This window comes from Anomaloglossus baeobatrachus, chromosome 5 (assembly GCF_048569485.1).
Source record: "Anomaloglossus baeobatrachus isolate aAnoBae1 chromosome 5, aAnoBae1.hap1, whole genome shotgun sequence".
Taxonomy (NCBI): Eukaryota; Metazoa; Chordata; class Amphibia; order Anura; family Aromobatidae; genus Anomaloglossus; species Anomaloglossus baeobatrachus.
Window position 1 is genome coordinate 263,266,163 of NC_134357.1, and position 26,680 is coordinate 263,292,842.

At 46.9% G+C, this 26,680-nt stretch overlaps 1 protein-coding gene across 1 annotated transcript in view; it reads left to right on the top strand.

Moving 5' to 3' along the window:
- LOC142311192 (uncharacterized) overlaps positions 1–18,012 on the top strand; it is a 48,187-nt gene extending 30,175 nt beyond the window's left edge. The window contains exons 5-6 of the mRNA XM_075349384.1: positions 12,963–13,086; positions 14,893–18,012. Coding sequence (XP_075205499.1) covers positions 12,963–13,086; positions 14,893–16,241 — 1,473 coding nt within the window. The 3' untranslated portion in view covers positions 16,242–18,012. The remainder of the gene's footprint in view (positions 1–12,962; positions 13,087–14,892) is intronic.
- The last annotated feature ends 8,668 nt before the right edge of the window (positions 18,013–26,680 follow it).

Below are 26,680 nucleotides of genomic sequence, written 5' to 3' on the forward strand. Positions count from 1 at the left end.
TAAGGACTTTCTTATATAGGAGATGGAAAAAACATGGCCGAAAGGGGCGGAGCTGTGTTCACATTCACATTTTTTTTTTTTTTTTCTGAATGTGAACACAGCTCCGCCCCTTTCGGCCATGTTTTTTCCATCTCCTATATAAGAAAGTCCTTAGTTACCCCTCTCCACCCATAGCAGTTTTTAATTGCAATGAGATGACACACAGTTAGGGTCACAGAGCTAGGGACCCCAATATAGAGATATGCCTTGACGAGGCCTTGGGGCTCAGTTACATTGATCAATGCGATTGCTAAATATCTCCTTTTTCCTAATATTCATGGCAGGTATGCAATTCATTATTCACATGTTCAAATTAGCAAGTAGCATTTTTCATTGTATATTCCAATATTTGTCCATATGCTTGAGGCATTATACTATTATCTAAGTTTGATGTGCAGCCTTATTCGTATATAGTATGTAATTTTTTGGCTTGCACTCATAATATATATATTAGTGCTCACTTCAGTTATCCTATTCAGTTATATGTAGTTTTTTTTCTGAATGTGAACACAGCTCCGCCCCTTTCGGCCATGTTTTTTCCATCTCCTATATAAGAAAGTCCTTAGTTACCCCTCTCCACCCATAGCAGTTTTTAATTGCAATGAGATGACACACAGTTAGGGTCACAGAGCTAGGGACCCCAATATAGAGATATGCCTTGACGAGGCCTTGGGGCTCAGTTACATTGATCAATGCGATTGCTAAATATCTCCTTTTTCCTAATATTCATGGCAGGTATGCAATTCATTATTCACATGTTCAAATTAGCAAGTAGCATTTTTCATTGTATATTCCAATATTTGTCCATATGCTTGAGGCATTATACTATTATCTAAGTTTGATGTGCAGCCTTATTCGTATATAGTATGTAATTTTTTGGCTTGCACTCATAATATATATATTAGTGCTCACTTCAGTTATCCTATTCAGTTATATGTAGTTTTTTTTCTGAATGTGAACACAGCTCCGCCCCTTTCGGCCATGTTTTTTCCATCTCCTATATAAGAAAGTCCTTAGTTACCCCTCTCGACCCATAGCAGTTTTTAATTGCAATGAGATGACACACAGTTAGGGTCACAGAGCTAGGGACCCCAATATAGAGATATGCCTTGACGAGGCCTTGGGGCTCAGTTACATTGATCAATGCGATTGCTAAATATCTCCTTTTTCCTAATATTCATGGCAGGTATGCAATTCATTATTCACATGTTCAAATTAGCAAGTAGCATTTTTCATTGTATATTCCAATATTTGTCCATATGCTTGAGGCATTATACTATTATCTAAGTTTGATGTGCAGCCTTATTCGTATATAGTATGTAATTTTTTGGCTTGCACTCATAATATATATATTAGTGCTCACTTCAGTTATCCTATTCAGATAAAGCCATACGGCTGAAGGCTGGTATTCTCAGGATGGGGAGCTCCACGTTATGGGGAGCCCCCCACCCTAACAATATCAGTCAGCAGCCGCCCAGAATTGCCGCATACATTATATGCGACAGTTCTGGGGCTGTACCCGGCTCTTCCCGATTTGCCCTGGTGCGTTGGCAAATCGGGGTAATAAGGAGTTATTGGCAGCCCATAGCTACCACTAAATCCTAGATTAATCATGTCAGGCGTCTATGAGACACCATCCATGATTAATCTGTAAGTTACAGTAAATAAACACACACACCCGAAAAATCCTTTATTAGAAATAAAAACACACACATATACCCTGGTTCACCACTTTAATCAGCCCCGAAAAAGCCCTCCATGTCCGGCGTACTCCAGGATGGTCCAGCGTCGCATCCAGCGCTGCTGCATGGAGGTGACAGGAGCCGCAGCAGACACAGCCGCTCCGGTCACCTCCACGCAGGTAATGAAGACAGCTGCGCGATCAGCTGAGCTGTCACTGAGGTTACCCGCTGTCACTGGATCCAGTGACAGCGGGTAACCTCAGTGACAGCAGCTGATCGCGTGGCTGTCTTCATTACCTGCGTGGAGGTGACCGGAGCGGCTGTGTCTGCTGCAGCTCCTGTCACCTCCATGCAGCAGCGCTGGATGCGACGCTGGACCATCCTGGAGTACGCCGGACATGGAGGGCTTTTTCGGGGCTGATTAAAGTGGTGAACCAGGGTATATGTGTGTGTTTTTATTTCTAATAAAGGATTTTTCGTGTGTGTGTGTTTATTTACTGTAACTTACAGATTAATCATAGAGGGTGTCTCATAGACGCCTGACATGATTAATCTAGGACTTATTGGCAGCTATGGGCTGCCAATAACTCCTTATTACCCCGATTTGCCAACGCACCAGGGCAAATCGGGAAGAGCCGGGTACAGCCCCAGAACTGTCGCATATAATGTATGCGGCAATTCTGGGTGGCTGCTGACTGATATTGTTAGGGTGGGGGGCTCCCCATAACGTGGAGCTCCCCATCCTGAGAATACCAGCCTTCAGCCGTATGGCTTTATCTGGCTGGCATTAAAATTGGGGGGGACCGCACGCCGTTTTTTTTTAATTATTTATTTATTTATTTTACTGCACAGTATAGACACGCCCACCGGCTGCTGTGATTGGGTGCAGTGTGACACCTGTCACTCAGCGTGGGGGCGTGTCTCACTGCAACCAATCATAGGCGCCGGTGGGCGGGGAAAGCAGGGAATAGGAGATTGTTTAATGAGCGGCCGGCTTTTTCAAAATAGTAAAAGCCGCCGCAGCAGTGTGAATGCCGTGCAGCGCTGCGCCGGAGATCAAAGAACGGTGAGTATGAGAGAGGGGGGGAAACTTCAGTCACTCGGGGGATTAGCGGTCACCGGTGAATCCTTCACAGGTGACCGCTAATCAGTACTCGACACAGACAGAGCCGCGGTATGAGGATGAAGTCGGGTGAAGTTCACCCGAGTTCATTCTCATCGCGCAACTCTGTCTGCTGTCAGCCGACATTTATAAACGACATTGTGCATCACACACACGGACATTCCACACGGACATTCCACGTACACATACACGTTAATTCCACACGCACACACGGACGTTCTGCACACAAACACGGCTAGCATACGCAATTCACACAGGTGCCACACGGACCATAAAAACGGACACAAAAACGGGACACGGACCCGAAAAACGGCCCGTAACACACGTGCGTGTTTTTCACGGACGTGTGAAGGGGGCCTAAGATAGCGTCCTCAAAAGAAAAATCAGAAGCCCACACAGAAGGTCATAAAGCGGCTCCTTACAGTGTGATCTAAGGAGGCTTGATGTGTGTCACCGGACCATGCTGAGATCTGCTGACTCATGTCACTTCCATTGTCACAGTGTTAACGGAAATCTGTCCACTGGTGTTTGCTTCTTAACCGTTCACCCCTGAGGTATTTTCCGTTTTTTTTTATTTTTGTTTTTTCCTCCCTTTCTTCCAAAAACCATAACTTCTTTATTTTTACACTCAATATAGCCATATGGAGGCTTGTTTTTTGTGGGACGAGTGGTACTTTTGAATGACACCATTCATTCTGCCTAAAATTTTACTGGAAAACAGGAAAAAAAATCCAAATGCGATGAAATTACAAAAAAGTACAAATCCACACTTAGTTTTTTGGATTTTTTTTTTATTTATCATATTCTCTTTATAATAAGGCTATGTGCCCACGTTGCGTTTTTTTCCGCGTTTCTGCAGCGTTTTGAGCAGCAGCGTTTTTGCGCTACAGCGCATGCGTTTTTGTTTTTCAGCAAAGTCTATGGGAAAAGCAGAAATCCTGTCTGCACTTTGCTTTTTCTTCTGCAGCGTTTAATTTGCATATTTTGGGTCAAAAACCATGCTGAAAAAGAAGCAGCATGTCAGTTGTTTTTGCCATTTCTGCAGCGTTTCCTTAACATTGGAGTCAATGAGAAATGGCAAAATGCAACCAAAATCACAATTCCTGCGTTTTTCATGCTTTTTACCTGCTTCTTCAATGCGTTTTTGGCTCCAAAAACGCATGCTTTTCTGACAAAAAATTAAAGGGTTGTAATGTTCCTTTACACAAACACAATAACCGAAAATTTAAATGTTATAAAATAATAAATTTCACCAATTTTTCGGTTAACATGTGAATAACCACTATAATTTCATTATAATTGTTGATTTTACATATAGTTATATTAAAAGTGAATATAATTTTTTTTTCTCTTTTTTCATTCTTATTGACTATTTCAACTTTATTTCTCAGTGTCTTGATCAACAAAACGCATCTGCAGAAACGCAGGTGAAAAAGCAGGTAAAAAGCGCTGAAAACGCACTAAAAACGCATGCGTTTTTAGCGCTGAAAAATGGTCAAAAGCCATTTGGACAAAGGAAGGAAAACGTGCAGAATAAACTGCAGGTACTCCGACGCAACGTGGGCACATAGCCTAAAACTGACCTGGCATTATGATTCCCCAAGTCAGTACGAGTTTGTAGTTGTAGATACCAAACATATATAGGTTTGGGTTTTTTTTTATTCAAGTGGTGAAAAAAACCCAAATATTTTATAAGAAAATTTTTTTTGCTTTTGTTGCCATTTTCCGAGACCCGTAATATTTGTATTTTTTTGGGATCTGGGGCTTTTTTTTTTGTGCCCTGAGCTGTTTTTATTTATACCATTTTGGGGCAGATACAATGTTTTCATCGCTTCTTATTGTATTTTTTTGCAATGTTGCAACGGCCAAAAAGACGTCATTTTGGTGCTTTGAATTTCTTTCCATTACGCTGTGTACCGATTGGATTATTTTAGATTTTGAAATATTGTTGAACATTTCTGAATGCAGCGATACTAAATATGTGTTTTTTTTTGTTTTATTTTCAGTGGGGCAAAAGGGAGGTGATTTGAACTTGTGTTTGTTTTTTTCTATATACAGTGGAAGCTCGGTTAACGAGTAACCCAGTAAGCGAGTATTCCGCTTAACGTGCAAAGCTTGTTGTAAATTTGTAACTCCCTTTACGAGCAAGCTTTGCACACACTTCCTCGCTGACCAGAGGTAAGCAGCTCCTGCCTTTGGACGTCAGCGCTCTGGCAGCTGAAGTTCCGGCATCGGTCGCGCTGGTTACCCGATACACATCCTGTACCTGCGAACTGCAAGATCCAGGAGGCCGGCGATGGAACGGAAGGTAAGGTGAGCATAATATGTGTGTGTGCGTGCATGTTCGTGTGTGTTTGTACGTGTGTGGAATGGCACAATAGGGGACCAGGATGGGACATTTAACCCCTTCACCCCCGGCCACTAAAACACCCTAATGACCGGGCCATTTTTTGCAATTCTGACCAGTGTCACTTTGACAGGTTATAACTCTGGAACGCTTCAACGGATCCTGGCGATTCTGACAATGTTTTTTCGTGACATATTGTACTTCATGTCAGTGGTAAATTTAGGCCGATATGTTTTGCGTTTATTTGTGAAAATTTAGGAAATTTGGCGAAAATTTTGAAAATTTCGCAAATTTCAAACTTTGAAAATTTATGCCCATAAATCTGAGAGATATGTCACACAAAATAGTTACTAAATAACATTTCCCACTTGTCTACTTTACATCAGCGCAATTTTCGAAACAAATTTTTTTTCCGTTAGGAAGTTAGAAGGGGTCAAAGGTCATCAGCAAATTCTCATTTTTCCAACAAAATTTACAAAATAATTTTTTTAGGGACCACATTACATTTGAGGTGACTTTGAGAGGCCTAGGTGACAGAAAATACCCAAAAGTGACCCCATTCTAAAAACTAAACCCCTCACACTGCTCAAAACCACATCCAATAAGTTTATTAACCCTTTAGGTGCTTCACAGGAACCAAAGCAATGTGGAAGGAAAAAATGAAAATTTTACTTTTTAACACAAAAATGTTACTTTAGCCATAAAATTTTCATTTTTACAAGGGAGAAAAGAGAAAGTACACAATACAATTTATTGTGCATGTTCTCCTGAGTACGCTGATACCCCATATGTGGTAAAAATCAATTGTTTGGGCGCACGGCAGAGCTCGGAAGGGAAGGAGCGCCATTTGAATTTTTGAACGCAAAATTAGCTGCCCTCATTAGCGGACGCCATGTCGGGTTTGAAGACCCCCTGAGGTGCCTAAACAATGGAGCTCCCCCACAAGTGACCCCATTTTGGAAACTAGAGCCCTCAAATAATTTTTCTAGATGTTTGGTGAGCACTTTGAACCCCTGGGGGCTTCACAAAAGTTTATAGCGTTGAGCCGTGAAAAGAAAAAAAAATTTTTTTTACCACAAAACGGTTGCTTCAACTAGGTAGCTTTTTTTTTCACAAGGGTAACAGGAAAAAATGCACCATAAAATGTATTGTGCATTTTCTCCTGAGTACGCAGATACCTCATATGTGGTGGAAATCAAATGTTTGGACACACAGCAGTGCTCGGAAGGCAAGGAGCGCCATTTGAATTTTTGAGTGCAAAATTAGCTGCACCTGTTAGCGGACGCCATGTCGGGTTTGAAGACCCCCTGAGGTGCCTAAACAATGGAGCTCCCCCAAAAGTGACCCCATTTTGGAAACTAGAGCCCTCAAATAATTGTTCTAGATGTTTGGTGAGCACTTTGAACACCTGGGGGCTTCACAGAAGTTTATAGCGTTGAGCCGTGAAAAGAAAAAATTTTTTTTTAACACAAAACGGTTGCTTCAACTAGGTAGCTTTTTTTTCACAAGGCTATCAGGAAAAATTGCACCATAAAATGTATTGTGCATTTTCTCCTGAGTACGCAGATACCTCATATGTGGTGGAAAGTAATTGTTTGGGCGCATGGCGGGGCTCAGAAGAGAAGGAGCGCCATTTGACAGCAAAATTGGTTGGAATCATTAGCGGACGCCATGTCACGTTTGGAGACCCCCTATGGTGCCTAAACAGTGGAGATCCCCCACAAGTGACACCATTTTGGAAACTAGAGCCCTCAAATAATTTTTCTAGATGTTTGGTGAGCACTTTGAACACCTGGGGGCTTCACAGAAGTTTATAGCGTTGAGCCGTGAAAAGAAAAATTATTTTTTTTACCACAAAACGGTTGCTTCAACTAGGTAGCTTTTTTTTTCACAAGGGTAACAGGAAAAAATGCACCATAAAACGTATTGTGCAATTTCTCCTGAGTACGCAGATACCTCATATGTGGTGGAAAGTAATTGTTTGAGCGCATGGCAGGGCTCAGAAGAGAAGGAGCGCCATTTGACTTTTCAAACGCACAGACGCGGTGCACTGATCGGCCGCTGCAGGATGCACGGTCGGATGCGATAAAAAAAAGCGTCGGGGATACGTAAAAAAAAAAGTCACGCCAAAAATTGACCATGGATGCAGATACGTTATGTGCATCCCTGATCAGCGCTTGGCGGGATGCACGGACGGATGCGATACAAAAAGCGTCGCAAATACGGAAAAAAGTCACGCCAAAAATTGAGCAGGGATGCCGATCCATTATGTGCATCCCTGATCAGCGCTTGGCGGGACGCACGGACGGATGCGATACAAAAAGCGTCGGGGATACGGAAAAAAAAGTCACGCCAAAAATTGAGCAGGGATGCCGATCCGTTATCTGCATCCCTGATCAGCGCTTGGCGGGACGCACGGACGGATGCGATACAAAAAGCGTCGGGGATACGGAAAAAAAAGTCACGCCAAAAATTGAGCAGGGATGCCGATCCGTTATCTGCATCCCTGATCAGCGCTTGGCGGGACGCACGGACGGATGAGGTGTAAAAATGGACAGGGGATACGGAAAAAAAAAAAAAAAAGTTATACTCACAGTACCCAGAGGACTAGCAGGAGGATCACTGACCAGAAGAGCTGCAGAGGAACAGATGGCAGAGAGATGGACAGCTTTACAGGAGCAGCAGGCAGATCAGCAGAATGCCCAGGAAGGACCCAGCGATGGACGCAGATGTGATCAGGCCGGTGAAGACAGGTAAGAGGACGTCGGGGGAGAGCAGAGGGGGAGAGGGGGGGGGGAGAGCAGAGGGGGGGTTGAGAGCAGAGGAGGAGAGGGAGAGCAGAGGGGGAGGGGGAGAGCAGAGGGGGAGACCGGAGAGGGAGCTGCAGAAGCAGAATAGAAATAATGGGGGAGGCAGTCAGATCGCGGGGGGAGCGGATCGGGATGTCGGGGGGGGGGGGGTTGGTGTGGTTGGGGGGAGCAGATCGCGGGGGGGGGCACGGCAGGGGCTATCACGGCAGCGCGCAGGGGCACCACGGGAGCGCGCACGGGCTGCAAAGTGAGCACAGTACTCACTTTGCAGCAGCAGCGGTGACCTCAGCAGCAGCGGTGGTAGCAGATCGGGATGCCGGGGGGCAGATCGGGGCGTAGGGGGGCAGATCGGGGGGGGCACGGGCAGGAGCCTTCACGGGAGCGCGCAGGGGCACCACGGGAGCGCGCACGGGCTGCAAAGTGAGCACAGTACTCACTTTGCAGCAGCAGCGGTGACCTCAGCAGCAGCGGTGGTAGCAGATCGGGATGCCGGGGGGCAGATCGGGGCGTAGGGGGGCAGATCGGGGGGGGGGCACGGGCAGGAGCCTTCACGGGAGCGCGCAGGGGCCTTCACGGGAGCGCGCAGGGGGGCGGAATACTTACCATTGGAGCAGGAGCGGCGGAGACATCAGAGGCGGCGGCGGCAGCAGCAGCGGTGGCGTGGTACCACAAGTACCAGCCACTGCACGCTGCAGACATGTTGGGGGAGGGCTCGCAGGCCAGCACAGGCCTGGGGAGGGCGGCCACCGGCAGATCAGACCGCCCCACTGCACACTGATTGGAGCGATTGCGCGTCATAGCACGATCGCTCCAATCAGTGCTGCAGGGGCTGGGGGCGGCATGTTTGAGGTCCACCTATGATATGCTGCAGCAGCTGCGGCATCTCATAGCTGGATCTCACAGGATCGCACTAATTCGGGCATTATTTTTGCCGAAATTAGTGCGATCGATGTGGTTGGCGGTTCAGATTTGAACAGCCAATCACATCGATCGTCGATAGGGGGTGGCGATGCCGCCCCCCCTGGGGTCAAGCAAAGGTCCCCTGCTGTAAGAAACAGCAGGGGACATCATTTGAAAGCCGTTGCTAATGGCCACGGCAATCAAATGAAGTTTAGGCAGTAAAATTACGTCCCTGGTCGTTAAGTCACGTTAAAATAGGACGTAATTTTACTGCCCGCGGTCGTGAAGGGGTTAACAAGTTGTAGAACAAACTGTCTGCATTTTAGTGATTTCCTATGGGAAATCTTGCTTTGCTAGACGAATAACTTGATTAACAAGCACACTCCCACAACGGATTGTTCTCGTTAACCAAGGTTCCACTGTATATATTTTTAAAACGTTTTGGGGTTTTTTAAGATGCGATTGTTTGTGCTATACAGAGCAGGGCTGATGGCCTGCTTTGTATAGCTAAAATCATGATCTCCTATGAACCTGGGCACGGGCCAACCTTTACAGGAGAATCATAATGACAGGAATGGGGGTCTTCAGCAGACCACTGGCTGTCATGACAACCCATCAGCACTCTGCAAATACATCAAAGGCTCACCGATGGGAGCAGGGAATAATGCACCTGCCTGTTGTGTTAAATCCTGTGCTAATTCCTATGAGGAAATCGGGAAGGCACAAAAGAGAAAAGGGAAAAATAAATTGCTTGTTGTGCAAGTTCAAGATATCAGTATTATAAATGGGGTATTCAAATAATGCTGCATGAACCAGTCACCAGCCAGTATGTGTACAGGTACTGGGAATTAATCGGATTGTCTGGGTTAGCGTATTTCTGAAACTTGGTGCAGTACAAGAGAAGTCCAGAATAAGGGAGTGGGAGGTTCAGATTGTGGAGGATCTTAGTGAGATGAAGAAGAGGTAGGGTGGTGCAGAACTGTGGAGAGCTTTTTGTGAAATATTGATAAGTTTATATTGGATTCTATAGCATATGGGCAACCAGTGCAAAGAGTGGCACAGGGTAGAGTCATCAGTGTAGTGATTGGACAGAAATCTGATCCTGGCTGTTGCATTGATGATAGATTGGGAGGGGAGAGTTTAGTAATTGGGAGATCGATTAGTAGAGAGTTGCAATAGTCCAGATGAGAGTAAAGGCCGCTTTACACGCAACGACATTGCTAACGAGATGTCGTTGGGATCATGGAATTTGTGATCCGGCCTCGTTAGCGACGTTGTTGTGTGTGAAACGCACGAACGACCGTTAACGATCAAAATTACTTACCTTATCGTTGATAGTTGATGCGTCGTTCTATTCCCAATAATCGTTGCTGTAGCAGGACGCAGGTTGTTCGTCGTTCCTGCAGCAGCACACATCGCTGTAACGAGGAACATCACCGTACTTGCGACCACCCGCAATGAGGAAGGAAGGACGTGGGCGGGATGTTCCGTCCGCTCATCTCCGCCCCACCGCTTCTATTGGGCGGTCGCTTAGTGACGTCGCTATGACGCCGCAGGAACCGCCCCCTTAAAAAGGAGGCGGTTCGCCGGCCACAGCAACGTCGCTAGGCAGGTAAGTATGTGAGACGGGTGTAAGCGATGTTGTGCGCCACGGGCAGCGATTTGCCCATGACGCACAACCGACGGAGGCCGGTACGCTTGCTAGCGATATCGATAGCGATATCGCTCCGTGTAAAGTGCCCTTAAGAGTTTTTCCAGAGTCAAAGTAATAACAAAAGTTCAAATTCTAAAGATGTTTTTAAGGTGCCGGTAAAATGAGTAAGCAAGTGATCGAATGTAGGGATTAAAGGAAAGATCTGAGTCAAATTTAAATCCATTCTGTTTGGGGGTTTCAAGCAATTTATTGGCAATTTATTGGCAATGTCAGGTTTCGGTAGGTTAGTAGAGGAGGGAATCACAGGATGTTCAGTTTTTGACAGATTCAGTTTTGGATAGAGTGAGGAAATTATGTTAGAGACAGCAGACAGACAATCACTGGTATTTTATAGTAATGCAGGGGTGATGTCAGGAGCAGAAGGGAATAATTAGGTGTCATCAGCATAAAGGTAGCACTGGAAACTAAATCTGCTGATGGTTTGTCCAAAAAGAGCACTATATAGAGAGAAGAGTAGGGGCTTAGGACTGAACCCTGAGGAACCGCAACAGTAAAGGGAAGAGTGTGCCGCCCCCGCGTCAGCAGCCTGCCGCCGCTGCTCGGATCCAGATCCACAGTGGCTCGTGGGGTCTCCAGACTCGGGGGTCGGGGTTGCGCGGCCACTCGGATTTAAAGAGGGTTATTTACAGGGGTTTGTATGGACAGTTCGTGAAGCCACCCGTGGTGCATGGTAAGATAGAGTACCACCGCTGCAATGGGGAGTACCCGGTGGTGATGGTGGGGGCAGCCAGATGTTTAACCCCTCCACGGGTAGGGGGAATGCGGGTGGAGAAAGGATCTTGAAGGCTCCGTCCTCGTCGGGTAAATTGTCAAGACGCCTGAAGCTTCTTCCTGGCCTACGGTCCACGTACCCCATCGTGCCCTGTCCCCTGCCCGGTGATGGCACAAGGCCGCCGGCTGTCCTCCTCGACAGTCCGTGCCCCTTGTCACGATCCCCTGCGACCGGGGTCCAGCTCCTATCAGGTCCAGACCAACGTCTGCCACCTAGTAGTCTCAAGGAGCCCAGCTCCTGTTCTCTTCTCCAACACTTCACCGCTCCGTGATCTTTCCTCTCGAGAGTCACTTTTTGACTGTCTCCTGACACTTCTGACCTCCCCTTAACAAACCCCCCACGTGGGCGACCCTATTCCACTCAGGCTGTCCACTGGTGTGTCTGGTGGGTGTGGTGCAGAGTGTTCCTAGGATTTTAATTAGCTGTTCTTGGCAACACCAATGGTTAGGGGTCCGTAATCAAGGAGGAGGTGGATACTTGGATACTGTGCAGAAGGGCAGATTGCACAATACCCTGTGATGACCTGATAGGCCAGGGTGTCACAAGAGGAGGTGAAGAAGAGCAACTGATATACTATTATAATGCACAGTGTACACAGGAAACTGTCACTGTGGGCGGGGTGATAAACATATGAGTTGTTAGCGCTGCTACATCTACATCAGACAAAACAGGTCTTCTATAAAAACTACACCAAACAGTCCGGTAAGTGATATATCGCTGGAATCAGGCTTTCTTTCCCTATGCTATGCTGCATCAAAACCTGCTGACAGATTCCCTTGGTCCTTTATCTTCTTGGTGATAATACATGTAGTGATCACAGCAACACCAAGCTCCTCTGATTCCAGGATGTGTCACCTACTAGGCTGCTTGCTATCATCTCGATGAAATCACTGTTGTATCTGCTGCAGGTCTACCACTTCTCTGAATACTGAACTCTGTATAACCCTGCCTATACCTCTGATTGGCAGATTTCTGACAATGTACAGTATACAATGGATGCTGCCAATCAGTAGTGGTGGTGGAGCTCATTATTAATTTGCAGGACTAATTAGCAGCTGGTTTACTAGTCCTCCAATGATAATCTCCTGCTGATAAAACTCCTGCTGGATTTTATCAAAATTGCAATAAGCTGCCCTATAAGTGGCAGATTGCTGGAATCAGGATCTCTATCTCTACATCATGCTGAGCTCAGATTAGGTGGCAAAAACCTGGTGACAAATTCCCCTAAACAGGTAACTGTCATTTGAGAAAACTTCTTTTTTGCCTGAGAGACTTTTTAAAACTTGTAATTGCTTGGGGTATGGGGGCTCAATATATAGATGGAATGAAAATAACCAAACTCTCTGCTTGGTGATGTGCCCCTAAAACGTTTTTTACGTCTCTTCCTACTGAGAATACAACAAATATAGTCTTAACATGATTGTTAGTGCTCAAGTATGGAAGACATATACTCAGTAGGATGAACAGCATCCTATTTCAAAGAAAAGAAAGCATACTAACAATTTGAAAAATAATATCTGTACATCAACTCAAGAGTTAATGTTTCTGGATAATGACTTTATCATTGTGTGTCAGGTTCCTATAAGGTGTCAGGATGTCACTGTGCATTTCTCCATGGAGGAGTGGGAGTATATAGAAGAACACAAGGATCTGTACAAAGACGTCATTATGAAGAACCACCAGAACCCTACATCACCTGGTAAGAAAATGAGTGGAAAAAAACATTTTCTCATCCTAGCTTTCAAGGTGACAGTTATCTTCTCCACTTATGTCATATGCACAGGATATACGATAAATGTATGATAAATGCAGGTTCCACCACTGAGACCACATCTGTTTTGAGAAAAAAGTCCCATTAGTCCCATTGCTTGCCGCTATTAGAGGACAGGCTGCTATGCATGTGCAGCTCACGCACATGCTCACTTGAAAATGGCACACAATGGAGCCCTGGTCTGGAAATGTTGTTCTTTGTGATATATCCAGTGAATGTGCCATAAATGTACAAGATACGACAACCCTCTTAATAATTGATAACATAATCACTTACGTTCATGTGAAATCAGTCTATGTAGTTTTGGTTAAAAGACTTTTCTAAGATACCCAAGAAATTGTCCAAAATGAGGAAATGGCATAAAATAAAAAAATTAAGCTATACTCCATTTCATTATCATCTGCCACTCCAGCAGTTCCCTCCAGTCTGTGCTGCAGCAATCCTCGTCTACCTTGCAAGAGTGTCAAGTTTAACACTGATGACATTTTCTTAGGATAGGTCATAAATGGGGGTGCGACATCAGCCACTCCCGCTGATCAGCTGTTCCCTGTGCTGCCACCGACAACCGGAACTATTCAGTTGTGGAGCTGCACAGCACAACTCGACCTACAGAATAAGGGCCAAGGTCAAGTACTGCACTTACAACCCGTTTCCAGTAACTAACGATGGCCACTATACAGTTGACAGAGCTGTGTTGTACAGCTCCGCAACCGAGTAGTTCCGGCCTGCGGTGGCAACAGGAACAGCTGATAAGTGGAGGTGCCAGCTGTCACACTCCCACCAGTCTGACATTGATGACCTATGTGGTATGGATAGGTCATCCATGTTAAAGTGCAGTTTGTAGGTGGAGCTGGGCAGCTCCGCAACTGACTAGTTCTGGGTGTTGGTCACAATAAGCGGTCAAGTGGGTAGGCAGAAGACAAGCAGTAAATTTATGGTTTGGGTTTTTTTTTGTTTTTTTTTACAAACTATATCAGTGATGTAAAAAAAAGAAAAAACAGCATGAGTAGAAAGAAAAACCTAAGAGAGTATCTAGATAGGCTTCCATAAAAGAGTATAATGCTATTAAAGAGTTTAACGCTCTCCGCCGGAGATTGTAAAGCGGCGAGCTAAAGTAAACTCCCTGGACCATAGGGGGGCCCTAGACTTACCATTTAGTGGGAGGAGCTTGACTATGCGCCCACCACGAGAAAGACGCCAGGTGCTACTACCAGGGCAGGGACTGGGACTGTAGTAGCTGTACCCCAGCTCAGGAAGAGACACAGGTGCAGACAGGCTGAGTCTCTAGTGTAGACAGGGACCACCAGGGTCGCTGAGACAGACAGCACGAGCAGGATGGACTGGCAGAGTCACTAGCAGGACAGGAACCACAGAGTCACTAGCAAGGCTAGTGGGAGAGTGCCTTAAGTACCCAGTGCCTCTCAGCAATAGGCTGAGAGGCACTTCCTGGGAGTGATGCGCTGGCCCTTTTAAGAGAAGGGCAGTGGTGTGTGCGCACACCCTAGAAACAATCCCGGATAACCTGTGCTATGTGCACAGGCCTCGGGAGGGGGAAGCACCCACGTAGAGCACCGTGAGGATGCCGGGTTGCTTGGAGAAAGCCGGCTATGCAAGTGAGTGAGTATGTACCTGTTCCTAGCAAGGGGTGCAGGGACACCAGCGCTACATTGAGTATGATAGTATATCAGATACAGAAAGAATATTCGAGAATTGAACTTATTCTTTTTTTTACAGGTCTTTCATGTGAACAGATTCAGTCTCTCCAACACATTCCTTGTTCAAACCGTGCAAACCCAAATAAAAATTCTAATCGTGCCAACCAAAAATCTTCATGTCTTAAAATGATCAAAAAAGTGAAAGAACGGGTAAAAAATATTTCAAAAGCAGCCAATTCATGCAAAGAGGAAGATGTCTCAGATGCAAATGCCACTTATACACATCTGTCTACATTTATTAAGATGGAACCAGTCTCAAGTAAAGAAGACGACACAGACACCTGTGGGTATACACACACGAATCATATAAAAGAGAATCAATGTACTCTGGATATGGTGGATTTCATTCCCTCTGTTCTACCAGATGCCACTAGAATGACATCTGCAGATGTCGTGCAAAACTGTCCGTCTACTTGTATTAAGGAATTTGCTTCCTGTAATAGAGAAAATCTCATGTATCATGGCACTTCTATACCTACAGATACAGAAATACCACATAGTCTACCCCCGCACATAAAAGTGGAATATATTCCTTGTGAAGAACGATCAAGTACCACAGCTAACACAAATCATACACCAGTTGCTCCTACTCATTGCAATCCAGCACCTCATATAAAAGTGGACTATATCCTACAGGAGGCAGAACATACAACACCTAACATATTTTATATACCGGTGGATCCCATACCATGCCCATCAATTATTATCAAGGAGGAGCCAGCCTACTTTGAGGAAGGAGATCTTATGGACACCAACATTTATACACCTAAAAATCATCTACAACAGCATCCATACGTTCATATTAAGGAGGAGGCAGAGACATATGATGGAGGAACTGCCACAGTGACAAACGTTTCTTTGCCGAGAGGTCATCCACAAATATCTCCATTTACTCACATCAAGGATGAATTACTCACCTTGGATGAAAGAAGGGTCCCTGACAAAACTCTGCCCTTTACATGCACGGAGTGCTCAGAAGGTTTTACTTCCAAGTCAGATCTTGCATATCATCAAACTATTCACAGAATCGAAAGACTGAAGTGTCCGGAATGTGGAAAATACTTCTCAAATAAGTCAAATCTTTCTAATCATATCAGGAGTCATACAGGAGAAAAACCGTATTCATGCCCAGCTTGTGGGAAACGTTTCACTAGAAAAAGCACACTGATCATTCATCAGCGGATCCACACAGGAGAGAAGCCCTTTGTCTGCTTAGAATGTGGACGATGCTTTCCTGGTAAAGGGAATCTCATGAAACATCAAAAGGTGCACAAAGGAAAAAAGTCAATGACTATGAAATCTTTTCTCCCGATGCCAATGACCCTCCTATTAGACTCAAATGTGGCCCCTTTTCAGATGCTTCAATGACAGTCCGGCTCTCACATGATTCTTCATGGAGAACCCTACTAGAAATATATTTGCATAAAAATATTGTTACGTGAGTAAGGAAAAATTAGCTACCGTATGTGGGATTTCATATAGATGGGCTCCAGTGCCTTTCACCAGCTCACCAGCTCTACACTATGAGCAACACTTGTGTATTTTCCCTATGAGTAATTAAAAAAGTTTGCAAGCCTGACTTGGGACACGAACTTACATTGCCCTTCCTCAAGTGAGCTACTTTAGGATTTCATTTGAGTAATATGTTTTTAAAGGACACATGGAGTTTAATACCGGCGACTTCTCCATCTCTTTTTTTTTTGTTTTAAGAGCATTAAACTGGGATGATCTTATCACAAATTGGAAATAACAAAAAATATATATTCGGTGAAATAAGTATTGAACATGTCACCAATTTTCTAAATAAATATATTTCTAAAGATGTTATTAACGTGAATTTCTCACCAGATGTCAGTAACAACCCATCCAATCCACACAGGTAAAAAAAAATCAAACCATAGCTGTTCATAAATTGAGTTATGTGTAATAATGAAAAATGATGTAGGGAAAAAGTATTGAACACACTTACTGAATTGTATTTAATACTTTGTACAAAAGCTTTTGTTGGTGAGGATAGCTTCAATACACCTCTCATATCGAAAAACTAGTCACATGCTTTGCTCAGGTGTGATTTTGATCCATTCTTCCACACAAACACTTCAAATCCTGAAGGTTCTGCGAGCTCCTTCTATGAACCCTGAGCTTTTGTGCCTTCCATAAATTTTCTATTGGATTCAGGTCATGTGATTGGCTGGGCCATTCTAGCAGCTTTATTTTCTTTCTCTGAATCCATTTGAGAGTTTCCTTGGCTGTGTGTTTGGGATCATTTGTCTTTTTTATCAAATCATTTTATTGAAAACTCCAAATACAGGTTATTTTTCCCATTTTTCTAATATCATGATTGTCACAATAATGCCATATTATAAAGAAAATAGCCTATCACAACTTCAATTCCATAGCCCACCCTAAACCCAAATCCAAACATTCCAGAGAGGACCATTTTCATTTTCAAAGAAGTACTAAAATAACAGAGTATAAGACTTTCTGAAGGGGGGAAGAGAAGGAGGGAGAAAAGAGAGCTATCGATTAAGGAATAGCATCGTAGATAGTGATGGGCAAACCTGAATTGTAAAGTCTGGGGTTAATGAAAGTTCACAGTTGCCACTAAGCCCTAGGTTAGTAATGGGAGACATCTATGAGACCCGCTGTTACGAAAAAATCCTTTATTTTAAATAATATACAAAAAAAACACCCTTTTTCACCCCTTTATAAACCCCCAAAACACCCCGGCAGGTCCGACATAATGCACACTAGGTCCCACGAAGATTCCAGCTCTGCTACAAACATACTGAAGGCACAGCATGCGGGCACAGAACATGTCCGCACACTGAGGGATTCAGGGAGAGACTGACCCGCAGCGATGAGCAGTGACCTCACTCAGGTTATTTGTGGTCACAACTGGAAGTTTCCCCATTTTTGCACCAAATCTGCATCTCCTGGCAAAAAAAAACCAACCAAATCACATCAAAATACATTCGGTTTGGTGCGTTTTTTGACAGATGATACAGATTTGGTGTAGAAATGTCTACACCCAAATACTCAGTATTCACACATTGCCTAATTCAGCATTAAGTTCAATGACTTCAGCTGAGGTGAGGTCACTGAGTTCACCTCAGGTCAGTTCACCTGAGGTCACAGCTAGGCTTGTGCGCACAGTGCATTTTTCACGGCGTTTTTGCGCGTTTTTCAGGTGCGTTTTTGGGCTCAAAACTGCATGACTCTGCTTCCCCAGCAAAGTCTATGAGTTTTCATTTTTGCTGTCCGCACACAACGTTTTTTTTTAAGCTGCGTTTTTGAGCTTAAAAAAAATAAATGGACATGTCAATTCTTTCCTGCGTTTTCCCCCCATGCAATGCATTGGAAAAACGCAGAGCTCAAAAACGCAGCCAAAAACGCACCAAAATGAGGTAAAAACGCATGCGTTTTTACCGGTGCGTTTTTTGCGCATTTTTGCCGCGGGTGCGTTTTTATGCATTTTTAGCGGCCAAAAACGCACAAAAACACAACGTCAAAAAAACTCTGTGTGCACACATAGCCCTAGGGTACTGTGGGAATCTCCAGCTCTGACCTCAGATGAACTCAGTGACATCACCGCTCACAGCTGTGGCTCAGTCAGTGTGTCTCTGAAGCCGAAGTGAGAGGTCACACTTTCTAATGTGCACACTACGATTTCAGATGTACCAAAGCCGGGATCGTCATGGGACCTCGGGTAGATTATGTTGGACCTTCAGGAATGTTTATGTTAATAGGGTTAATAAATTGCAAAAAGAGGGTGTTGGTGTTTTTTTTTGTTGTTGTTTTTTTAATAAAGGATTTTTCTGTTTTCTGTGTTTCTTTTGATTTACTGGATTAGTCATGGGGGGGTCTTATATATCCCTACCTGTTAGTAATCTTGAGTTTGATGACAGCTGTGATTTTCTGACAAATCACAGCTGTCATTAACCCCTTATATCACCCCAATTGACACCACTCTAGGGCAGGGGTGGGATTCAAATTTTTAACAACAGGTTCTTTGTAAACCTCGCCCAGTTGAAAACCACACCCATTCAGTAACCACACCCATTTTGTTAGCCACACCCATTTACACGTACTTTCCTCAACCAAAAAATAAAAGTAATTTAAAGTAAAATCTCTTTCCCCTTCTTCTTACCCTCCTATACCTTCACTCTCCTGTCCAGTATCAGTTGTTCCAGTCACTGGCAGTCATATTGTATTAAACGGTTTTTCTACAATTTTTAAAGATTATTACTGAAGGAACCCTGCTAAAATTGGAATGGACGACCTTCCCCATACAGATCTCATCCCATGTGGTCTCTTTCCTCTGCAGATCCCATCCCATAATGGCCCCTTTCCCCTGCAAAACCCATCCCATTATGGCCTCTTTCCCACTACAGATCCCATCCCATGTGGCTCCTTCCCCCTGCAGATCCCATCCCATCATGGCTTCTTTTCCCAGCAGTTCTTATCCCTTGTGCTCCTTTTGCCATAAAGCTCCCATCTTATGTGGCCTCCTCTCCCCATATAGCTGCCATCTTTTGCGGCCCCTCTCCCCATATAGCTCCCATCTTTTGCGGGCTCCTCTCCCCATATAGCTCTCATCTTTTGCGGCCTCCTCTCCCCATATAGCTCCCATCTTTTGTGGCCTCCTCTCCCCATATAGCTGCCATCTTTTGTGGCCCCTCTCCCCATATAGCTCACATCTTTTGCGGCCTCTTTCCCCATATAGCTGCCATCTTTTGCGGCCCCTTTCCCCATATAGCTGCCATCTTTTGCGCCCCCTTTTCCCATATAGCTGCCATCTTATGCGGCCCCTCTCCCTGCATCTTCGGCTCACAGAGCACTTACCTGCTCCAAGCACCGTTGGCCTTTCCTCTGTCTTCCGTCCTCCGCGACACTCTGCAATCACACTGACGCTGACAGACGGCAGTAGGAGGAGCTACATCCTCACACTGCCGTGACCTCTGCAGCATCAGCGCGTCGCTGCACGCCGGGTAAGGGAGCAGACAGGCTCCACTGTACCCGGAAGTGCGGCGCGTACGGAGGTACGGGGATTCATTTGTGCCAGTGTCTTAAAGACACTAACACAAGTGAATACAGGGAATCAGATCGCCAGAGCTGTTTCTTGCTGGTTCGGGGAACCGGCTACTATTTTAACAACCGGTTCACCCGGACCGGACAGAACCGGCTGAATCCCACCCCTGCTCTAGGGCAATCAGGATGAACCGTGTAAAGTGCCAGAATTGTCACATCTAATGGATGCGACAATTCCGGGGGGAGGGGCTCCACTGGGAATTTCAAGGTCCCATACTGGCAAAATGTTTGGGCCCCCTTGAGACTCCACCCAGGCTCCATCCTAGCTCCACCTCCACACCTCAAACCTTCCATACCCTTACCGCCATTCTTGGAAAAACGTGTGTGTGTATGTATATATATATATATATATATATATATATACATATATATGTGTATATATATATATATATATATATATATATATATATATATACACATAGATAGATAGATAGTCTGTATTATTCGGATAATAAGACGCACTTTTTTTCCCTCAAATGTTGGGGGAAATTGGGGGGTGCGTCTTATAGTCTTAATGTAGGGCTGCGGGAATGAGGGTGCTGCGGTGGAGCAGGTCATCATTTCACATGCACGCCCATCCTCCCGCCCATCATCTGTCAGCGCTGAAGCCAGCGCTGACAGGTGGGTGGGGTGATGGGCCAGGGTGCACGCATAGTAAACAGCCGGCCCGCATGATCACCCCTGGCAACTACAGCCTGGAGTGATCATGTGCGGCTCTATTCACTGGCCCCCGCGTATCATCATCAGTGCGGGGGGCAGTGAATAAGTACGGTATACTCACCGTTCCCTGCAGCATCGCAATGTCCTCCTGTCTGCCGGCCAGCTGGTCTGTGTAGAGAGCGGTGAGCACAGCGATCTCCACACACATCAGAGAGCCGGCAGACAGGAGGACATCGCGATGCTGCATGGAAGTGACCGACTCCACACAGGTCAGCAGCGCTGCTGCTGACACAGACAGGAAGATAATCGATGCTGCAGGGAGTGAGGAAAGGTGTGTATAAATGTTTATTTTTTTCTGTGCCTTAGGATACAGGCCCTATAACAGCATGGGGTATATAGCAGGATGAGGGCATATACCAGGGTGGGGGTATATTATGAGCAGGATGGGGGTATTTATCAGGATGGGGCTATATAGCAGGATGGTATATTATGAGCAGGGTGGGGGTATATAGCAGGATTTGTGTATATATCAGGATAAGGATATATAACAGGATGGGGGTATTTATCAGGATGAGGAACATATATACAAGGATGGGGATCATATACAAGGCAGGAGGATAGTTACCAGGATGGGGTACCTTAGTAGAGAATTTGGGGACATTACCCCCATAACAGTTTCAGCAGCAGATCCTCGCCCCATAACAGTGTGTCATGACCACATTTTTTGCTTAAAATTTTATTTTCCAATTTTCCTCCTCTAAAACCAGGGTACGTCTTTTGGTCCGGTGCGTCTTATAGTCCAAAAAATACGGGGTATATATATATATATATGTATGTATGTATGTATGTGTATGTATGTATGTATGTATGTATGTCCGCTAAAGGAATCCGCACCGTCGCATTTACAATCATGAAATTTTGCACAGATACCCCATATGACCCAGGGAACGTCGTAGACTATGTTTTGACAGAAAAATTTAAACCCGTGCTTTACAGTTAGTCTCTAAAATCCTGCCGCCATTAAACTCAATGGAGGTGGGAGCTATAGGTTATTAATAGCAACTGTCAGTCGTTGCTATAGGAACAAAATAAACTGTTAGTTGAAGCTTATGCCGTGAGGTTATATGATGTCGGTGGAGAGATGCATAGAGAGACAGAAAAAGACAGACAGACAGAGACACAGACAGAGACAAACGGGCAAAGAGACAGCCGAGCAAAGAGACAGCCGGGCAAAGAGACAGCCGGGCAAGGAGACAGACGGGCAAAGAGACAGACGGGCAAAGAGACAGACGGGCAAAGAGACAGACGGGCAAAAAGACAGCAGGGGAAAGAGACAGCAGGGCAAAGAGACAGCCCTGGAAAGAGACAGCCCTGGAAAAAGACAGCCCTGGAAAAAGACAGCCCTGGAAAAAGACAGCCCTGGAAAGAGACAGCCGGGCAAAGAGACAGCCGGGCAAAGAGACAGCCGGGCAAAGAGACAGCCGGGCAAAGAGACAGCCGGGCAAAGAGACAGACGGGCAAAGAGACAGCCGGGGAAAGAGACAGCTCTGGAAAGAGACAGCCCTGAAAAGAGACAGCCCTGGAAAGAGACAGCCCTGGAAAAAGACAGACGGGCAAAGAGACAGACGGGCAAAGAGACAGATGGGCAAAGAGACAGAGCGGGAAAGAGATAGACCTGGAAAGAGACAGACGGGCAAAGAGACAGACGGGCAAAGAGACAGATGGGCAAAGAGACAGACGGGCAAAGAGACAGACCTGGAAAGAGACAGCCCTGGAAAGAGAGAGATGGGCAAAGAGACAGATGGGGAAAGAGACAGCCCTAGAAAGAGACAGATGGGGAAAGAGACAGCCCTGAAAAGACACAGTCCTGGAAAGAGTCAGCAGGGAAAAGAGACAGCCCTGGAAAGAGAAAGACGGGGAAAGAGACAGCCCTGGAAAGACACAGCCCTGGAAAGAGACAGAGCAGGAAAGAGACAGATGGGGAAAGAGACAGAAGGGGATAGAGACAGAAGGGGAAAGAGACAGAAGGGGAAAGAGACAGAAGGGGAAAGAGACAGAAGGGGAAAGAGACAGAAGGGGAAAGAGACAGAAGGGGAAAGAGACAGCCCTGGAAAGAGACAGACGGGGAAAGAGACAGACGGGGAAAGAGACAGACGGGGAAAGAGACAGACAGAAAAGAGACAGACGGGGAAAGAGACAGACGGGGAAAGAGACAGACACACACAGACAGACAGAGATAGAGAGAGACAGACAGACACAGAGATGGAGACAGACTGATACAAATACAGACAGAGATAGAAATAGTCAGACAGAGACATAGACACAGACAGACAAGGAAAGAGACAGACAGAGAGACAGACAGACAGCGACACACAGACAGAGACTGGGAGAAAGACAGAGAGACAATTACTATCCCGGGCAACGCCCAGGTACTACAGCTAGTATATATATATATATATATATATATTCACACTCTTGGTAGCATGAGACGGATTCTACAACCCACACAAGTGACACAGGTAGTGCAGCTCATCCAGGATGGCACATCAATGCAAGCTGTGGCAAGAAGGTTTGCTGTGTCTGTCAGCATAGTGTCAAGAGGATGGAGGCGCTACCAGGAGACAGGCCAGTACACCAGGAGATGTGGAGGGGGCTGTAGGAGGGCAACAACCCAGCAGCAGGACTGCTACCCCCACCTTTGTGCAAGGAGGAACAAGAGGAGCACTGCCAGAGCCCTGCAAAATGACCTTCAGCAGGCCACAAATGTGCATGTGTCTGCACAAACGATTAGAAACCAACTCCAGGAGGAAGGCATCAGAGCCCAACGTCCACAGATGGGTGTTGTGCTCACAGCCCAACACCTTGCAGACGATTGGCATTTGCAACAGAACACCAGGATTGGCAAATTCGCCACTGGCGCCCTGTGCTCTTCACAGATGAAAGCAAGTTCACACTGAGCACATGTGACAGACGAATCAGAGTGTGGAGAGCGATCTGCTGCCTGCAACATCCTTCAGCATGACCAGTTTGGCAGTGGGCAGGGCCGGCGTCAGCACGCGGCATACCTGGGCAAATGCCGGGGCCCTGGAGAGCTGGGGGGGCCCACTCGGCCTCGTCAGTTCTGCTGCCCCCGGGCCGAGTTCCGGGGACCCCAGTCCTTGGCACTGGAAACTGTGGCTGCCGGCCCTTTACACAGCGTTCACTGTGTTCTCCTGCATTGAGCATCATCTGTGGGCGGAGCTACCGCCCGGCGTCCTGCTTGGTCGCACAGATAAAGGAGTCACAGTGCCAGGCGACCCCCAGCACATTGCTTCCCTCCAGCGCTGTGTGAGCCCCATCTGCACCGTGACCTGATCAGTATGTGGGACATCACTACCTCCCCGCCCCTCCCTGTCCCCCCGTGCGTGTGTGGGCCCCGCAGAGCCGAGTGTGTGGGCCCCTCAGAGCCGTGTGTGTGGCCCACAGAGCCGCGTGTGTGGCCTGCAGAGCCGCGTGTGTGGCCCGCAGAGCCGCGTGTGTGGCCCGCAGAGCAAGGTGTGTGTTTGTATGTATGTATGCATGCAGCAGAGCAGTATGCGTGTCTGTATGTATGTATGTATATATGCAGCAGAGCAGTATGCGTGTCTGTATGTATGTATGCAGAGCAGTATGCGTGTCTGTATGTATGCATGTATGCAAGCAGCAGAGCAGTATGCGTGTCTGTCTATATGTATGTATGCAGCATAGCAGTGTGCGTGTCTGTATGTATGTATGTATATATGCAGCAGAGCAGTATGCGTGTCTGTATGTATGCATGTATGTATGCATGCAGAGCAGTATGTGTGTGTCTGTATGTATGTATGCAGCATAGCAGTGTGTGTCTCTGTATGTATGCATGTATGATGTGTATCTATGTATGTCAGTGTATATGACTGTATAGATTTGTCTGTTTATATGTATTTTTGTGAGTTTGTCTTTAAATATGTATATGTACGTGTATGTATCTGTGTATGTGTGTGTGTCTGCGTGTTTATGGGGCCCACTGGGACTCTTCCGCCCGGGGCCCACAAAAACCTGGAGCCGGCCCTGGCAGTGGGTCAGTAATGGTGTGGAGTGGCATTTATTTGGAGGGCTGCACAGCCCTCCATGTTCACGCCAGAGGTAGCTTGACTGCCATTAGGAACTGAGATGAGATCCTCAGATCCCTTGTCAGACCATATGCTCAGTTGGCCCTGGATTCCTCCTAATGCAGGACAATACCAGACCTCATGTGGCTGTAGTGTGTCAGCGGTTCCTACAAGCTGAAGGCATTGAAACTATGGACTGGTGTCGCGCTCCCAGTCCAACCGCGCCGCTCACCACCCGTCGCTCCAAACCCTGAGGTCCCTGCTCCCTGCCAAACCCGCTCTCCTGCTACCCCGTCCATACCTTTTCCCCATCAGTCCCAGCCCCGCGCCGCTCACTTACTGCAGCCACCTGCACCTGTCGTGGGCGGGGAGGGCGCTGCGCTCACCACGCTCGGGTCCGGCGCTGCTGCTGCTCGGTGGCTCGAGCGGTGGGTCAGATCCGGGGACTCGAGCGGCGCTCCTCGCCCGTGAGTGAAAGGGGAGTAGTTTGGTTTGGGGATTCGGTCCGTGACGCCACCCACGGTTTGTGGTGAGGTTGGGGCACCACCGCTGCTATTGACGGGGATCCCGGGAGCGATGGCAGGGAGCAGCTGGGATGTTGTTTTCCCCTTCCGTGGGTAGGGGTTGGTGGTCCCGGGGCCCAGTGAGGTGACAGGGAGGCAGGGTCGGGCAAGGTGTAAAGGCCGCTTGGACTGCGCAGCGCGGTGCCGGACGGCACGGTAGTACTCACTCAGCCACAAATGGATGCAAGTCTCTGGTAAAACAAACGGCTGGATGGACGGGTCCCGCAGCCGGCTGCTGTGGTTTCCCCCGGACGGTTGGTGGTGGCTTTCTTTCTCTGCACCTTTTGTGTATCTTCGGTCCCGATGGCTTCCCACCGGTAACCCGCTCCCCAGCGTGGATATGTGCCGGAGGAGCCCTTTTGCCCGCAGGCCCTGGGAACTCTAGCTGTGGCGGTAGCTGTATTTCCCTTTTGCTGTTTGGACGGTTGCCTTCAATCGGGTCTCGGCTGTTTGGAAACCCCTGGGGTTCCGGTCACTAACGCATTTGACCTGTTTAAAGGCGACTCCAAGCCTGGTCGGGGACCGCAGGCCCTGCCGGTTTGTGCTGGCTTCACTTCGCTCCCCGGTTCAGTACCGGCGGGCCACCGCCCCTCCCCGGTCCTACGGTTCTGCGTTGATCTGCCTCTCCTGCCGACGGCCACCACCGTCTGCCAACCTTGCTCTCGGTGCCCGGGCCACGTACCCGGACACGGTCAGTTTGCTCCTCTACTACCACTTCTCCTCCACACTCTTCCACTTCCCTAACTGCACTGACTTCCTTTTCCCGCCTCCAGGACTGTGAACTCCTCAGTGGGTGGGGCCAACCACCTGGCTCCACCCCACCTGGTGTGGACATCAGCCCCTGGAGGGAGGCAACAAGGATTTGTGTCTGACTGATGTGCCTATCTCGGGGTGGGGGTGTTGTGTTTTAGTCCCTGTGACGACCTGGCTAGTCCAGGGCGCCACATTCTCTCTTGGTTAAATGCAGACCGTCCGCGGGCTGCCCGTCCATCACCGTTTTTATTTTGAAACTGTAAAAGGTAAAAAACATATAAAACATTTAAACACAAGCATGTTTATGAATCTTCCCCTAACGGGAGGCACGGTACTTTTAACGTTACAAACGGTAGACATTTTTATTAAAACGGATGGCTTCCGCTGTCCCACCCAAACAACCTGGCCCTGATACTGCCCCTAAGAAGTGGGCAGCACCTTTTGACCCCAGTCCAGATCCAGGCTGCCCGAGCGGGAACGGGTACGGTGTATCGCATCCTACGGTCACTTCAGGGGACCCCACGTCCATGGGGGACCCATGACCCCCGGAGGATCGCCATCGGTTATGGTAGTGGCGGGCCTGGGCCATCTCTTTCCTCCAGGCCCATCCTCCAAATCAGCCTCTCCGGAGGCG